Source organism: Dasypus novemcinctus, chromosome 9 (assembly GCF_030445035.2).
Source record: "Dasypus novemcinctus isolate mDasNov1 chromosome 9, mDasNov1.1.hap2, whole genome shotgun sequence".
Classification (NCBI taxonomy): domain Eukaryota; kingdom Metazoa; phylum Chordata; class Mammalia; order Cingulata; family Dasypodidae; genus Dasypus; species Dasypus novemcinctus.
This window is the reverse complement of record NC_080681.1, coordinates 121,222,302-121,240,683: the sequence shown is the minus strand read 5'-3', so window position 1 is coordinate 121,240,683 and position 18,382 is coordinate 121,222,302. Positions and strand designations below refer to the sequence as shown.

Genomic DNA, 18,382 nt, shown 5'->3' with positions numbered 1-18,382 from the left:
GTGACAAGAGGGGCTGGATGGGTGAGAGCAGACTGGTTCCTTCCTTGCTGTCCCCACTGCTAATGCTGCTCCCTCTGCTCTGGCCACCAGGATTCTGTGCTGTGGATATCCTATCAATCCCAGCATCTGGATAGTTAATTTAAGTGCTGCTTCCGTGTAAATGTGATTTTAAACACTAAAAGTCTTTTAATTTTTGGAAAAAAATGGCATTATGGGTACTTCAGAAAGAGAATTATTTGACTATCAAAGGATTAAGAGAGGCTCTTGAGGAAACGATGAAGTTTTCTAATATTTTTGCATCCATTTTTATGCTTCCTCTGCAAAAATTAAGTGAAAAATAGTAGAAGTTATATTATGTTGTCATAAAGCTATCAGTATATTATGTATCCCCCCCTAATTAATTTAGGTTAGAATTGCAACTGCATTAATTAGGCGAAAATTGGTATGTGGTTTCAATTATAATATAAATTTTATTAAATATATATAAAAAACTTATTTTCATACCGTTTTAGGGTTCTCCAGAGAAACAGATCCCTCTGTGTGTGTGTGTGTGTGTGTGTGTGTTTATGTTATAAGGAATTGGCTCACACAGTTTGGGGACTGGCAAGTCTGAATTTCCTGTCAGGTTGGAGGCTGAAAGTTCTGGGATGAGTGATGTTGAGTCTGTGGGGCAAGTCAAGGAGGAATGGAGGGTAGAATTCTGAGGTACAGTTCCTGCTGATTCTTGAAATCCTCAGTTCTTGTGTTTTTAGACCTTCAACTGATTGGCTGAGGCCCACCCACCTTTGCTTTAGCAGTATCAATTGATTGTAGATGCTAATCTCATCTATAAGATACCTCCACAGTGATAATAGGCCATTGTTTGATTAAACAATGGGACACTATAACCTAGCCAAGTTGACATATAAAATTAACTATTGCACATATATTTTAGTTTCATTTTTTTACATAAAATCCAAATCATATTTTTGTTTGTTGTAAAAATTTTAGTTCATCACTTGGTGCTGGCATTAAAAATACCATTATTGATGATATTCTGTTATCTTAAACATAACAGGTCAATCCCACTTGAATTTTAGATTTTAGAGGGTAATGATCACATTCTGATAACATATCCTGCTTCCTGAGGTAGAATTAGTTGGGCAAGATGGAGACCCATTAGGCCATGATGCAAAGTTCCTGGAGTGGTGGTGACTTCTCTCTTACTAATTAAATTTAAAGAAGTCTTGTGTTCTTAGCTAGAAATGGTAGAACATGGGAAATAGGTTTCACAATTCTATCAGGTCCTTTCACTTTCTCTTCAGCTCAGGTTTCCCTTAAAGAATCAGAATTCTTTATTGATAGGGTGCCACTTCAGTGTTAAGTATGTTTCAGTTTGTGATGGCTGTGTTAGAGATTGGATATAAGTCTGATAACTTCCAGTGAGTACTTTTCAAACAGCCAATTAATAATTAACTGAAAATGAGTTTTGTGCCTATGGGCTTGTATCGGTTCTGTGCGGGGAAAGGAACACCAAAGAAGTTTAAGATGTAGTTCAGTTGGGGAAGGGAAGATGTTACGTTTGATGTGTTGAAATCTCTCTGAATGTTTTTTTCAACTTCTAATTCATTATGCCTCCCTTTTTATGGATCTCAACCTACTTATCCTTGTTTCACATAGCAAGAGCCTGTGGCCCGTTTTCTTAAAAAAAAAAAATTAATACATGCTTCTTAAAACTAGAAAAATACTGAAAAATGGAAAGAAGAAGAAAATGTGTACAAGCATTTAACAATGTTCTCCTTCTTTTAGGCTTAATTGGCAAAGTCACCCTTCAGATTCCCTTTTATCGCCCCCATGTGGACCCTTGGGTGATCTCCATCTCCAGCCTTCACTTAATTGGAGCCCCTGAAAAAATACAGGATTTCAATGATGAAAAGGAGAAGCTGTTGGAAAAAGAACGCAAGAAAGCACTACTTGAAGCCCTGGAGGAAAAATGGAAGGCAAGGCAGAAATCCTTCTGGCCGTGAGAGTGGTCATGCTGATGCTCAGTAAAGGAGCACAGGCATTCAATTCTGCTAACACTGACTCTTTCCCTTTTAGAACGAACGCCAGCAGAAAGGGGAATCCTACTGGTATTCAGTCACTGCCTCAGTAGTTACAAGAATTGTGGAGAATATTGAAGTAAGTTCTGTTGACATAAACATGAAAGGGATTTCTCAGGCTTAAATTGGTTTCACTTCTTACTTGCCTATTTCTTGTGGGTTTAACGGGTAGAGGGTGTAGAGAAGGCTGGCTGCTCAGGGTGTCCCCTTTTATGGCTGTACCACAGGGAAAACCTGAAAAGCAAGTCCTGAGCTCTGTGGTAGACAGGTTCTTCTTCCTTTAGCTTCATGTGAGTGGGAGTTTTCATTTCACTTACCTTTCACTTACTGCACTTTGTTTTTGAATGTTGGAGTCCACTTGCTGAAGAATGTACCTCCTTGAATCCAGGCTACCTATACCTTACTGACATGTGCCAAGGCAAATCACTTATATTCAGTGGCAGTTTGATGAGTTACAGGGTGAGGGCTGTTGGCCACATTTTCCACTTGAATTGCAATTTTATTTTGTCCTCAGAAACTCAATACACACTAAAAGGATCCATGCTAGTTTTCACGACTGTCCTAACAGCCTGTATTTGTTACCAGGGTTTTCTTCTGAAGCCAAGATGGCACAGGCCAAATGTGATTGATCAAGGCATACCACTTCCCAAAAAAGACAGTAATTAGAAACTGTTGGGGGGTGGGGGCGGTGGGGTTGAATGGGACCTCATATTTTTTGAATGTAATTTTTAAAAATAAATAATTAAAAAAAAAAGAAACTTGATTTCATAACTTTGACAAAAAGATTGGTAAATTTGAGGTGACTGCTTTGAATTCTATTTGGCAGGTTTTTCTTTTAGCTGCCTTTGAATTTTTTGTCATTAATTTTAATTTTTAATATCAGCTTTATTGAGATATCATTCACATACAATGAAGTTCACCCTTTTAAAAAAGTGTACAATTTAGTATTTCACACAATTGTGCATTGATCACCACAATTTAATTCCAGAACATTTTCATTATTCCTTAAAGAAACCTTATACCCAATTAGTAGTCATTTTCCATTCCCTTCTCCTCTTAGCCCTTGGCAACTACTAATTTACTTTTTTATTTTTTTATTTTTTATTGGAGTAGGGGGCCGGCGGGGTGGGGTGCTGGCTAATATACTTTTTGTCTCTATAGATTTGCCTATTCTGGTCATTTCATACAAAAGGAATCATACAATATGTGGCCTTAAGTGTCTGGCTTCTTTCACTTAGCAAAATGTTTTCAAGGTTTATCCATGTTGTAGCATATGTCAGTACTTCATTCGAAATTTTTATTTCTGAATAATATTTTATTGTATGGATAGCCTATCTTTTATTTATCCATTCATCTGTCAATGGACATTTGGGTTGTTTCTACCTTTTGGATTATGAATAACGCTGCTATGAACATTTGTGTATAGGTTTTTGCGTGGACACATGTTTTCAGTTCTCTTGGAGTAGAATTGCTAGGCCATATGGTAACTCTGTTTATATTTTTGAGGAACTGCTGAACTATTTTCCAAAGTGGCTGTACCATTTTACACATGAAGGTTCCAATTTCTCACCAACACTTGTTATTGTCTGTCTTTTTTATTCTAGCCATCCTACTGGGTATGAAGTAACTCATTGTAGTTTTTTTTTTTCTCTCCCTCCCCCCCCCCTCCAGTTGTCTGTTCTCTGTGTCTATTTTGCTGCGTGTTCTTCTTTGTCCGCTTCTGTTGTTGTCAGTGGCATGGGAATCTGTGTTTTTTTTTTTGTTGTGTCATCTTGTTGTGTCAGCTCTCCGTGTGTGCGGTGCCATTCCTGGGCAGTCTGAACTTTCTTTCACGCTGGGTGACTCTCCTTACGGGGCGCACTCCTTGCACGTGGGGCTCCTCTACGCGGGGACACCCCTGTGTGGCACGGTACTCCTTGCGCGCATCAGCACAGCACGTCGGCCAGCTGCACATTGGTCAAGGAGACCCGGGGTTTGAACTGTGGACCTCCCATGTGGTAGACGGATGCCCTAACCACTGGGCAAAGTCCGCTTCCCTCATTGTAGTTTTGATTTGCATTTCCCTAATGGCTAATGATGTTGAACATCATTTCATGTACTTATTGGACATTTGCATATCTTCTTTGGAGAAATGTGTTTTCAAATTCTGTGCCAATTTTAAAATTGGGTTGTCTTTTTATTGTTGAGTTGTAAAGATTTTTTTTTTTAAAATATATTCTGGATACTAGACCCTTATCAAATATATGATTTACAAATACTTTCCTCTATTTCGTTGTCATTTCATTTCAGTTATTAATTCTTAATTATTTGCAGCACCTTTTCTATGTCATACTTTTTCTATGTCAAGGGAAAATAAATAAATGCAAAATTTATATGCTCTGTTGGTATTCCTGGGTCCTGGTCCTGGGACATAGAGGTAAGGTTAGTGTATTGCAAGAACAGGGAAGGGAGACAGTTACTTAAAGAAATCTTTTAAGTATTTCTTTAAGATGTCTTTTGAAAGATTTAATTTGTAGCTCTCTTCTTGAGATAGTACTAATCACAAAGAAACATCCTCCATGTCTAATTTGTGATTATAACTCTTTTAGGAACTCATAAGAGTGTTGCATATATGTGTGATGTGTTTGTATGAAATGCATGCAGCAGTTACTTTAGTGGTTAAGGGGCAGTTTGACCCCTTTCCATAGTATTCAGCCTGCAGTAGTCATCTAAATAGGTTTTTCTTTTTTTTCCCCTTTGCAGTTAAAAATTCAAGATGTCCATTTGCGCTTCGAAGATGGTGTTACCAATCCTTCCCATCCTTTTGCATTTGGCATCTGCATTAAGAATGTGTCCATGCAAAATGCTGTGAATGAGCCTGTGAGTATGAACTATGACTGCCAGCCAGTAGGAAAGCAGTGGGTCTGAGGAATTTGGGACTCTGCCTTTTGTCATGTTATGTATGAGATGCCTTCTTTCTCACCACCTTCTGTGGTAGGTGTGTATGTCTCTGGTCTGTATGCTACAAGTCCAATTTATTGTAATGGGGCAACAGTTAATTTTCTCTGACCTCTGATTAGTTCATTCATCCTTTAAATGTTGGCCCAGTCCTTTCATTTATACACAGAGAAACTGAGGTGCAGCGAGGGTTTCATCCTTGACTTTCTTCTCATACTATGTGCACTCCCTGGGTAAACTCTTTCTGTTTTATAGCTTCAGCTACCACCTGGGAATGTTTGCTCTTGACTGCCAGATCTTGAGTTCCACTCTCCATCTGTCTTCTAACCTTCATAATTATGGTTTTTAAACTGTCTATGGGATACCTCTATGATACATCAGGATTTTCATTACCAAAATGATCTCATTATAGTCCCATCTTTCCTTTTGTCCCTCTGAAACCAACTCTTTTCTGTTCTTCCCTAAACATTCCTGAATAGAAAGCACTTAAACAAAAGCTAACATCCTTGAGTGCCTCTATGTGTCAGACACTATTCTTGGTGCTTTACATGATTTAAGTCATTTATTCTCAATTAATTTTTACCACCATTGTTATCCTTATTTTGCAAATGAGAATCCATAGAGATGAAGTGAGGGTAGAGGCAGGTCTTGAACCCAAGTGGGCTGGCTCTAGAGTAAGCGTTGGTAGACTCTGACTTGCAGACCAAATCTGCCACCACCTGTTTCTGTAAATAAAGATTTATTGGATCACAACAGTGCTTATTTGTTTATGTATTGTGCTACAGCAGTAGAGGTAAGCCAGGCTGCCTGGCCTGCAAAGCCTAAGCTATTTTTTGGCCCTTTATAGAAAAATTTTGCCACCTCTACATCAGAGCATTTTTAAAAAAATTCTTAATAGACTATTTTTTTAGAGCAGTTGTAAGTTTATAGAAAAATTACATAGCAAGTATAGGATTCCCAAAGATCATTCCCTACCATACAGTTCTCCCTATTAACATTTTGCATTAGAGTGGTACATTTGTTACAAATGATGAATGAGTATTTTTAGAATTATATTAAATAAAGCTTTTAGTTTATATTAGCATTCACTATGTTGTACAGTTCTGTGCCTTTTTTTTAAACTTTTACTTTGGTAACATGTATACAACATAAAATTTCCCATTTAACCACTTTCAAATAGACATTTCTGTGGTATGAATTACATTCATAGTGTTATGCTACCATCACCACCATCCATTACCAAAACATTCTGTCACCCCAAACAGAAACTCTGTACCCATTAAGTAATGCAGAGCATGTATTCTTACCCACTACACTCATCTCTATAAACCTTGTGCATATTGTTCCACTTCTTCTCAACCATTTGGTTACAATGTCCTGCCAGTTTTTCCTGCAAAATGTCTCAAATAGGGATCCATCCTCACTGCAACTACATTACCTCAAGATCCTGTCAGCTTTGTCTGGGCTGATGCGATATCATTTTCTGTGACTCTCCTTTCTCCCATCCCCAGCTCTTTTCATTCATTCTTTACCAGTTCCTCCCAGTCTGTTCCACATCATGACACACTCAGAAAAAAGGTAGTATCTGTATAGTACACTGGGGCAAATGGATGTGGCTGCTTGAGGCTGGAAGTGACCAGCTGAGAGTACCAAATATATCCAAAAAGTAATTTGATACTATAAACTTGATCGTTAGCTTGACACACTCATAACTCATTTTCTCTGGCACACTTGGGGAGAAGCCTAAATCGCAACCTTCAGTGGCTCCATGTTCCTTAGAGTATGACGCCTAACCTCCTTGGTATGGCATACACTTCCTTTCCTAGTGAACATTACAAGCTGTTTTTCTTAACGCTTAACTACCTCCCCATTCCAAATCTATTTGCGTCGCATTTACCAATACTCCTCCTACGCCACACGCACAGCGTTCCAATTGCACAGATGTACTCACTTCCCCTGAAACAGCCAGGCCTTTTTTATTGTCAAATCTACTAATCTTTGCAATGTGTCCCCATCCTTTCTTGCCACTGCAACCTTTACCTCCTTTTACATGGTGTCTGCTATGTTTGCTTACAACGTCTTATATATTCTTCTGCTGCTTCCCTTTGCTTAATTAAAATTATTTGTTTACATGTTTGTATCCCCTGCTAGCTAGATTTTGAATTCTGTAAGAGAAAAACCATGTTTCAATTCAGCAATGCAAGCTGCCTGATACATGATTCTTCACAAATGATTGTTGACTGAATGAATAAATTAGTGAATAGAGAGTCATCCTATTTTCTTCCCTGTCTTTCTTACCTCAGGTACAGAAACTAATGCGGAAAAAGCAATTAGATGTGGCCGAGTTTAGCATCTATTGGGATGTAGATTGCACTTTATTGGGAGATTTGCCTCAGATGGAGTTACAGGTATGATTCTGGCAGAGAGGTTTATTGCAACACGACATTGAAAAGATGGTGTAGCATCCCTGCTATGTAGGCTTTCGTTTTCTGCATCTCTGATTCCCATTCTCCACCTCTTCCCCTCTTTCTCCACAGGCATCCACTAGCCTAGTATGCATGTTTGAGGTACTTGACATGTGTATAGCTTTGAGCAATCTACAGTGTTTTGATTTATGTATGTTTTAAATTTATAATGTGTTACAGATTTCCTTGGTGGGTTTCTTACTTTTTTTTCACTTAAGCCTGTAATTTTAAGATGGATCATGTTGTTTGTACTTCTTATTCATTGCCTCAGGCGACTACGTACTGTCCCTTTTCATGCATCTCATGTATTATAGCTATCCATTCTTTTAACCACCATGCATTAAGCATCCAGGGTCTAAATGAGTAAAGAACCAGATCTGGGTTCTTAACCCAGAGCTTGCATATTATGTTTATTTTAAAACTTCACCTCCATTGATCTTAATTAGGCTGTGGCATTCCTTTAAGAAAAGTTTAGAAAGTCATTATGAGGCATGAGATACAAGGTATTACTATTTGTGAAGGATAAGAAATAATTGCAAAGTCATCTTTTTATGAAGTGTTTACTTTGGCATGCTTTGGCATGTTTTCCCCCCTCTTGTTTCCATAAATACTGTGTGCATACAATAGAATAGTATGCAGCTCCATAAAAAAATAAGGACAAAGATCTTTACTTATGAATATGTAGTAGTCTCTAAGATATGTTATTAAGTTTAAAAAACAAAAACAAAATACCATAGATACTGTTTGTGTAAGAATGGTGGATAAAACGCCAGATGATTATGCATTTTCCTGAATATGCCCAAAAGACCTCCAGAGGGATTCATGGAGGCTGGCTGTAGCTGGGGGATGAAATAGGAAGGAGGTATTTAACCTTTTTTTTGCCTTTTGAATTTTAAACCATGTGAATATGCTACCTATTAAGAAATACTAATTAAAAACTTACAAGAGAGCTTTAGATTCCACAGTTTTATACTGTTTTATGCTGTTTTTGATTGTGATATAATATACCGTAGATTAGATAATATACCAGCATACAATTTGACTCCATATACATAGCTTAGCTTGACTGTTTATGTCATAAAATCCCACCATTAAAAAAGAGTGATTACTGAAAAGGAAAAAAGTGTGAAGAGCTTTTCTTGTGGCACTCAGGAGGCGATGGGCAAGAGCATGGAGAGCCGCAACCATCACTACACCTTGGAGCCAGTGTGTGCATCTGCTCTTTTGAAGAGAAACTGTTCCAAAGAGCCTCTTAGGTCTCGACATACGCCCCGTATTGAATGTGACATTCAGCTGGAGACCATTCCCTTGAAACTTTCGCAGGTACACCGTTTCCTCGCAGGGGCTTATACTCTTGTCAGTCTTGGAACTGGGGGTGGGGCACAGGAAAAATGGTGATAGGAGATATTGATATGTAATGGTATGTTTAGTAGGAAAGAAAGGATGTGTGAGACCAGTTCCCTTTATACTCAAGTTGTGTTAGGTACAAAAACCACTGTTACGTAGTTAAATTGGGTTGATTTTAGGTTAGTTTCAGTTTGCTGTTTTTAAGTGCTGAACAAAGGACAGAAGAGATACAGTAAATATAAATACTTTTAATTGTCAGAAAAAAAAGCCATTTTGTGCTGATAGATCTTTGCAATGTGCACTGGATTTCAGGTCAGTGGATTGACTAGTATGACTTGTTCTTATTAGATATATACCTTAGCTGAGTAAAAGAAACAAATTAGTTCTAACCCAGTATCTCTTAATCTCTAATAAAAAGCTGCAGTACCGACAAATCATGGAATTTCTCAAGGAGCTGGAACGAAAGGAGAGGCAGGTGAAGTTCCGAAAATGGAAACCAAAAGTAGCAGTATCTGAGAAGTAAGGGCTTTTAGATTAATATTGTCTGTGAAATACAGTTTAGAATGTGGTCTTTTTTTTGTATAAAAATCAGAAATATGCTGCACTGATCTTTGACGTGGTTGGAGATACAAGTACATTTGATTTTTCTGGCCCTTAAGATGTCATTCCTGTTGTCCGTCTCGGGTGTTGTTTTTGTTGTACTTTATTTGGTGTTGCAGGTTTATTCTTAGATTGGTGTAGTGGAATTAAGAATACCCTCTCTGCCTCATTTAGCAAATAGATGGTATTCCCCTGGTGGGATTTGGCTTTGGTAGTAAATACTTTGCTGTATTCTTTGAACCTACTTCTCTGTGTCTTTTTTCCCAGATTATTTTGGTCAACTATTTATATAGTAAGTTTTCTAACTTCCGTAGCAAAATAAATCCTCTTTTCACATTGCATCAATAAACTTGACCAGGCCAATATATTAAAATCTTTTTAGATCCTGTTTATTTCCATATCCTTTCTTAGAAATATTCCATTTAAAATCTTTAGTGGTCAAATCCTTGGTAACTATTTTAAGACAATATTCACCTTAATAATCACCACTTGATTTTCTGTGTCCATGGAGGGAACCAATAGAGTGGATAATTCAAATCTACTGAATGGTGTATTATCATTGATATATAAATTGAGGATCTATTGTTTGATGTTCTTTGACAGCAGATTGACTTTCCTCATATATTGAGTTTAACCTTATATTAAAATGAGCTTTTATCCTTGAGGCACAAATGGATGACTAATAAGAGAAAAGATGTCTCAGAAGAGAAGTGGGTGTTTTATGGATTGTTTTGGATTGATACCCTTTTACTTGTTTTTATTATAAGAAGTAATTACATTATGCAATATTTCAGCTGCCGAGAATGGTGGTATTTTGCTTTGAATGCTAACTTGTATGCAATCAGAGAGCAGAGGAAATGTTGTACCTGGGACTTTTTATTGCACCGTGCCCGTGATGCTGTGTCTTACACTGACAAATATTTCCACAAGTTGAAAGGAGGCTTGCTGTCCGCAGATGACAAGGTGAGTGGGCTGGGCCTGCCCAGCGGCTTCAGCGTGGGAATGGCTTCCTGTTGGTGATGGGGACTTTCTAATCTTCAAATCTTATTCCAAAGATAAGACTATTCTCTCAGAGGCTGAAGGAAACTATAGCTGTGAAAGATGAAGTCCTTTGCTAAGGATCATCATTTTATTAAACAGAGCTGGTCTCACCAGGGTCTGAGCTTCTTGGAAGGTCCTGAACCTTGTCTTGGCCAGAAGTGTCCTCCACACTCTGCTGCCTGAGGAGAGCATGGCCATGAGCAGGAGGAGGAAAAGATGGTCCTCCATGCCTCCCAAAGAGACTTTTTTGTCGTTACCTATGTCTCTTCAAAGCCTGGTCCTAGTCATAATACTCTTCCTCCAGAGTCTGTAACTAATCTCTATAGACTTTGGCCTATGTTTTCCCTAATCCCAGTTGACTTGATTGACCTTGGATTATTTTAGAAGGAGACTCTTAGACCACCGGTCTTGGGGGCCTGGCATGAGACTCTACCCTGCTCTAGTCTGCTGTCCTTTCCCTCCCAGGGAAGGTAGAAGAGATTGCTTTGCTCCTTGATTTGTTTTGGTTTTATGAGCATCAATTTTTGCAAAGGCAGTTTAGGCTGCCTTCACTCTTTTGGCTCAGGTCTTTTAATTAACTGTCTCTGAAATAATGATTTCATTAGTGTTAGGACTCTAGGAAAATAAAAACAAACCTTTCCAAGTAAAAGTTACTTTCTCTTAAGCACCCCACTGTGTGGTGATCAGTGGCAATGCTGAGTTTCTAGGCATTCCGCCTCTCCTGCTAATACCCTGAGGCCTGGCCCATTCCCTTTGTTAATGCTCTCATCATCAGTGTCAGGCATAATCTCTGAAATAGGAGCCTTATTAAAATAATGGAATAAGTCAGATATTTTGCTTTGGCTGATTTCCTTAAAGGCACAGGCAAAGATATGGAGAGAGGAAAAAACCCTACCTTATAACTGAGGTGAGCAAGTAAACACACATAATCTCCTTTTCCTTAACGTTAGGAATAAAGAACTCTTGGATAGCTAATGCCTACTTTTTTTTTTTTTTTTGCATGCAGCTGGCTAACATTGTTCTTTCCTACCATGGTTCTGGCTAGCATTGTTCATTTGCTAGCGTGAAGCAAATTAAAATGACCATGTCCTTGGTAATGTCCTATGCCTATGTGAAACATAAAGGGGCTGGAGGCCTATACTTTTTTTTTTATCATTAAAAACATTTTTAAACTGAAATATATCATTCATACATAAACAATAAGTATATACTGAAAGTTGTGAATTTACAAAACAAACAAGCATATCATCATATGGGGCTCCCATACATTACCTCACCACCAATCCCTTGCATTATTGTGAAGCATTTATTACAACTTATGAAAGAGCATTGTCAAAATAGTACTCCTATAGGCCATATCTTGCATTTGTGTATTTCCCCCTCAACCCACCCAATTACTAACACCCTGTATTAGTATTATATATTTGTTATAGTTCATGAGAGAATGTTCTCATATTCTGTTAACCACATTCCACCTTCCACCTCAGGATTCTCTGTGTTATGCAGAGCCATGCTTTGTACAATCCATTCAAAGTATACAGTCAGTGGTTCTCATTTTCATCAAAGAGTTGTGCTGTCATCACCTCAGTCAATTTTAGAACATTTTCATTACTCCAGAAGGAAATTTCCCACACCCTCTTAATACCAGGTAATGTTGTCCCTCAAAATTGGTATACTATCTTCTTTGCCATTGCTACAAAAATATTGTCCTATCGTCCATAAGTTACATTAGTTATAATTTTCTCGTGTATCACCATATTCTTAACATTTTGTTAAAGGAGAACATTCTTATATTTATACTCTTAACCACAATCTTTATCCGTCACTGAAATCACCATATTATACAGATTATTTTTCTTCTTTCCTTTCAATTGACATTTATGTCCACAGACTACCCCTTTCAGCCACAATCACATTTGTAAATTAGCAGTGTTAATATACTCACTATAATATGTTACCATCAACTTTATTCGTTTCCACACTTTTACAACAAACCTTATTAAAAGTTCTACGTATATTTGGCATCAGCTCCCATTTTCAATCCATTCTCTATCTCCTAGTAACCTATAGTCTAGACTTTACTTCCACCTACACCCTTATTTTATAAACTTGAGCCATCTGGAGGTAGGTAGAATAAAATTTAGTCTCCCTACTTTGATCAGTTGAGGTAATGTAATGCAAAGTGCTCTGTAAACTGTCAGTGCTGGACAAATTTTGTCTATTATAGTGGTGCATACACATTAGTTATTCATTTAAAATTAACTGCTGGTCTTTCCTCTGTCTGTACTTATGGATACCATAAAACTTGCTAGTGATGCTTTTTTAGACCAAGTGAAGTCTGGGTTGTATGAAAAGCTGTTTAAACCAGAAACATAGGAATCAGGTACAGAATTAACATTAATCTTAATTGTTTCTTGTTTTCAGTGGAAATATTGGGGTGGCTTAGTTAGATTCCTTTACTGTACTTGTGGTGGGTTGTGAGGGGGTCCGGTTTTCTGAGTGATAATATTTTTTCCTTTGTTTTTATTTTTACCCAAACAGGAGGAAATGTGTCGGATTGAAGAGGAACAGAGCTTTGAGGAATTGAAGATTTTGCGTGAACTGGTTCATGAACGGTTTCATAAACAAGAAGAACTGGCAGAGGTAAGGAATCTTCTGGGAAGATTTGTTTAAACCTCAGCACACTGAGTGCTTTTCTTTTGTTGATGTACTTGTGCTTCTGTATGGATCAAACAATGAGTGGTATATTACAGCTTCTTTCTTTCTTTGAATCTCATATTTGTTCATTTTTTTGGTTAACACAGAATCTACGAGAACCTCAATTTGATTCTCCAGGAGACTTTCCTGGACACCCAGAAAGCAGTGGAGGCAGTGGGATGCTGCAGTATCTTCAGTCTTGGTTTCCTGGGTGGGGTGGCTGGTCTGGGCAGCAAACTCCTGAGGGGAAACCAGTTGAGGGGCTGTCAGCAGAGCAGCATGAACAGTGGATTCCAGAAGAGATTCTGGGTAAGATGAGGGCTGGTTTTCACTTCCCTCCCCTTGGCTGTACTAAAGAGGGACACTTGGCAAATAAAAATTGGTCTGTTATTTGTGTATTTTTCAAATAAAAAAATAGCCATTTGGAAAACAGCTTGCCTCATTTTCATAGGGAGTGAGAGGCAGAGGAAATATTTTGAGAGATATTCTATTGCAGCGCCATACTAAATATGAATATTAGTACAATTTTAGATAGATTTGGGAGGCAGCTGTTGTAAGGGAACTAAATTTGAGCAAGTTCAAAACTTTTGAACTCTGAAGCTTCAATACCAGACTTGCAATGCCCAGTGTGGCAGCCAGAGCCACAAGTGGCTATTTTAAATTTAAATTAAAGGTTGGTAAAATTTAAAATTCTGTTCCTCAGTTGCCCTAACCACATTAACCACATTTCAGGTGCTCAACAGCCACATGTGGTTAGTGGCCACTGTACTGGACAGTGCAGATATCGAGCATTTGATATATTGGCCAGGCTGGTTTATACTGCACTTATCATGAAACCTAACTTCTTCCCTGGTTTGGTAACAGTTGATAAGAGCCCACAAAACAGTTGGGCCTTTTACATTAGTGAATGAAACTGTCCTCCAGGACTTTAGAGTTCTTCTCTAAAGTAGGGGAGAGCAAATAATATCATAACTGTAATCAATGTGTTTGCTTGTGCTTTTCTTGTACATTTTTTCTTAAAGTCTTTTCTCCCTCACCATTTAGGCACCGATGAGTTTTTTGATCCCACTGCAGATGCCTCTTGTGTGAACACATACACAAAACGAGACCATGTCTTTGCCAAACTGAATTTGCAGTTGCAGCGTGGTACAGTCACTCTGTTACACAAGGATCAAGGAACTCCTCAAGTGAAAGAAAGTGCTTTCATGCAGCTCGAGTTTTCTGGTACTACCCCAAAAGAGCTACCTGCTACTACTCATCTCTCTATGTGCCACTTTATTTGACTCTTTTTGTGGCTTTGAATTAAAGGTGTATAAATAAATATCCAGATGTTGTTTTGAGGTATCACTGACATTTTTATTTCAGCTCATAAATTAGCCACTTATCTGAGGTTCATCAGCAGTTTTAAGAAGGCAAATGACGACAACAACAACAAAACTAGTTTGTTTTATGTTATAATCTTTCAGGACTGAGCTATTATAAACTTAGTGTGAACTACCAGATTGCTTGGATTTAATTTTAATGTATTGTTTAAAGTTTAAAATTTGTTCTACTAGGGAAACTTGTAAATTACTTGTATATTTATATAGATAGAAAGCTTAATGGTTCTAATTTCAAGGAAAAAGTATTCATGATATCTGGTAGTCCTCTATAAAACATTATATCTAATACTTTTAAATTAAACACTTCAGGCTATCATGGCATAGTACCAACTCATATTGTTATTATTATTTTTTAGATGTAAAACTCTTAGCAGAATCTCTTCCTCGAAGAAATTCCTCCTTGCTTTTAGTCCGGTTGGGTGGACTCTTTCTTCGAGACCTGGCTACAGAAGGAACTATGTTTCCTCTTCTGGTCTTCCCTAATCCAGTATGTACATCAGTGGGAGGGTTAACACATCCAGGTGAATTGTGGCCTGTTTCAGGCAAACAATAAATACTATTGACTTGAATGATTCTGACAACTGATCTTCTTGAGACAGGCTAATTTAAAACAAAAAATTGAGGTTAGATAAATTTTTAAAATTTATTAGAAAGCAAATGTTGGCAAGATTTGTGTCTGTACCTTCTTTGTCTTCTGTGTTGTATCCAACATGGAGTATTTTGTTCTGATTTCATTGCTTACGTCAGTTTTGAAGAAAATGTCATAAGTGCCATTGTTTTGTGCTTTCAAGGTCATTTTTTTGAATTTCCTCTGTATTTGACAGTCATTTTCATGCATTCTGACCTTTAGCCCCTTATGGGAAGTCCTTTCTTTCCAGAGTTTCATGAGAACTATCTTGTGTGTGTGTGTGTATACATGTAATTTTAAATTTATAATGATTTAGTAATTATTAGATTTTTGATCTTAAAAAATTGGCAAAACTAGGTCATATTAGTTGAATATTTAGCCAAGTACTTGGTCCAATTTTTGCAGGGGAAAGATTATGGGGAGGGTGGGAGAACACAGTTAAAATTTGAAAAACTGTACATGGTTAATATTCATTCAGTAATCATTCATTTAAAGTGCTGCAAAGTAGCATACTATCAATACAAAGGGAAAGATGTGGTTTTCACTAGATTGGGATAAAAGAGCAAAACTCGAGCCATCAGCCTGCAAATAGGTGTCAGATGTGAAGTATGGATATATATATTATTATTATTTTAATCAGAGAAGTGAGCTTACAAAACAGTCATGCCTAGTGTGGAGAATTCCCGTACATCACCCCGCTACCAACACTTTACATTGTTGTGGAACATTTGTTACGATAATGAAAACACCATCAGATTATTGCCACTAACTATGGTCCATAGCGTACACTTGGTATATTTTTCCCATACACTCCCTATTATTAATACTCTGTATTAGTATTGTACATTTATTATAGTTTGAGAGAGAACACAGTCCCTCTTCTACCACATGGTTCACTGTTTTATATAGGTCCATGCCTTGTATAGTCTAGCCAAAATATATACTCATTGGCTCTCACTTTCGTCACAGAGTTGTGTCCCAGTAAACCTTTGAATGTTTTTCTTAGTCCAAAAGAAAAAATCCCATACCCTGCTACTGTTGACCCTTAGTGTTGATATAGTACCTTCTTTGACATTATGTGAAGTGTGTTTTATTTGATGGTGCTAAGTGAGAGTGATGGTAAACGGGTAAAATGTGTTTATTATAGTAAATGCTTCTCCCTCCCTTTGACATGTATGCATTTTGTGTGTATTTAATAGCATAAAGAAGTTGGCAGAGTCTCTCAGGCTTTTGGTCTCCAAACAACATCTTCAGATGGAAGTGATCTTGACCCTGGTAATTTTACCTATGTTCTTAAAAATAATCCTTAAAAATATTATTATTACAGAGCAATAGTCTTTGATCAGTAGTAAAAGAAAGAGTGTTTCCCTTTTTGAACACTCAAAAGTTCATTTTGTATGGACAGCCTGCTCTCTTTTTTTTTAAGATTTATTTTTATTTCTCTCCCTTTCCCTGCCCCACCCCCCCGTTGTCTGCTCTCCTGTTTCCATTTGCTGTGTGTTCTTCTGTGTCCGCTTGATCAGCGGCACGAGAATCTGTGTCTATTTTTTGTTGGGTCATCTTGCTGCATCAGTTCTCCGTGTGTGTGGTGCCACTCCTGGGCGGGCTGCACTGTTTTCGCATAGGGCGGCTCTCCTTGCGGGGCGCACTCCTTGCGCATGGTCTCCCCTACACGGGGAACACCCCTGCCTGGCATGGTACTTCTTGCGCGCAGCAGCACGGCACGTGGGCCAGCTCACCACACGGGCCAGGAGGCCCTGGGTTTGAACCCTGGACCTCCTATATGGTAGGTGGACACTCTATCAGTTGAGCCACAGCTGCTTCCCCTGCTGCTCTCTTTTTAACCTTAGCCTGAATGTGACTGGGGAAAGTGCTTAACCTTGCAGGGCCTCTTGTCCTTGGTTTCTATAATGCGAACAATTACACCAGCCCAGTTTTCAGAATTTCTGTTGAAAATAAAATAATCCATCTGTATTAGGCTCTCTATTGTATTAGATGTGCATAAATGTGAACAAATTAGAAAATAGTAAAGGCCTTTTGTCCAGAATCTTTTAAAGATTTAAGAAGAAATGGTTATTTTTGCTCTGTTCCATATTCTTTTTCCTGTTCTTTCCTTTAGCTACTGATCCAGATGACCCTGTTTTTGAGATGCTGTATGAGAGAAATCCAGTGCACAGCCATTTTGAGAGACGGCTGAACGTCAGCACGAGGCCCTTGAACATCATATATAATCCCCAGGCTATTAAAAAAGTAGCAGACTTTTTCTACAAGGGAAGGGTTCATACCTCAGGTTAACTTTTTTTTTTCAATCTTATATTACTTTTTATTTTTAATCTTTCTTGTCATTTCTTGTATTCTGGACAAGGGTCAGGATACAAGAGTCATTTGGTAGTGGTAGGAAAGGCTTGTGGAGGGAGTGAAGGGGGTGTCCTCAGTCAGTAAACCAATGAATATGTCTGCTTACAGACATTTACCAAGGGATATCAATGTCCCTAAATATTTTCTCTTTGCCTTCCTTTAGCATACATTTTTAAATACTTCTCGTTCCATTAGGATGGTGGTTTCCTTGGCTACCCAGGGTATTTCACATCAGTAGAGTTTCATTCCAGAATGCAGAATCTGTGATCTGTTTTACTTGCTCGGTTCAATATTAAATACTACAAGGCTTTGAATATCTTCATTTATTTACTTATGTTTCCCTTTACTTCCCCCCAAAAACTTGAGACAGTGGTACAGAAAAAGCTCTTATATTGACAAGGAAAGTGATAGAACAATAGCATTTTCCTAAATGTACTTCCCTTTTTCCTCTTTATAATAATGAAACCATTTTAGTTCTTGATCCAGCTTTTGAATCTTTTCATGTAAACATTAGCTATAAATGTCTTGGCTTCCTTGTTCTGCCACTGATAGATGATAGAAACCATTTCCTTCTAAATTCTGTTTTCATGTTTTTCAATGTAATGTCCTACTTTTTGAGAAATTTGAAATATAATAGTTTGTAATCTTTCAGAAAATGGTTCAGGAAATTCTAGTAACTTAGTAATTAGTAAGTTACTTCCCCCATACCTCCTTTCCCCCATGGCTATCTTCCATCCCCTTTTGACTCATTCCTATTACCCTATGTAATGCCAGATCATGTTGTAGGAAGGAATTGTTAATGGACTTTTTTTTTTTTTAGCTTTGGTGGAAATTCTTGGTGAGAAT

The 18,382-nt window shown here is 37.8% G+C and overlaps 1 protein-coding gene across 8 annotated transcripts in view; it reads left to right on the top strand.

The window, feature by feature from the left end:
• VPS13D (vacuolar protein sorting 13 homolog D) overlaps positions 1–18,382 on the top strand; it is a 311,480-nt gene that overhangs the window by 10,912 nt on the left and 282,186 nt on the right. For all 8 annotated transcript variants that reach the window (XR_009187313.2, XR_009187314.2, XR_009187312.2 and 5 more), the window contains exons 4-16: positions 1,789–1,979; positions 2,080–2,160; positions 4,824–4,940; positions 7,322–7,426; positions 8,636–8,806; positions 9,249–9,349; positions 10,225–10,393; positions 13,013–13,114; positions 13,276–13,477; positions 14,213–14,392; positions 14,907–15,037; positions 16,378–16,453; positions 17,298–17,468. Coding sequence is in view for 3 of the 8 variants with exons in the window: in XM_058304369.2 (XP_058160352.1) it covers positions 1,789–1,979; positions 2,080–2,160; positions 4,824–4,940; positions 7,322–7,426; positions 8,636–8,806; positions 9,249–9,349; positions 10,225–10,393; positions 13,013–13,114; positions 13,276–13,477; positions 14,213–14,392; positions 14,907–15,037; positions 16,378–16,453; positions 17,298–17,468 (1,797 nt within the window). In the remaining 5 variants the exon portion in view is untranslated. The remainder of the gene's footprint in view (positions 1–1,788; positions 1,980–2,079; positions 2,161–4,823; positions 4,941–7,321; positions 7,427–8,635; positions 8,807–9,248; positions 9,350–10,224; positions 10,394–13,012; positions 13,115–13,275; positions 13,478–14,212; positions 14,393–14,906; positions 15,038–16,377; positions 16,454–17,297; positions 17,469–18,382) is intronic.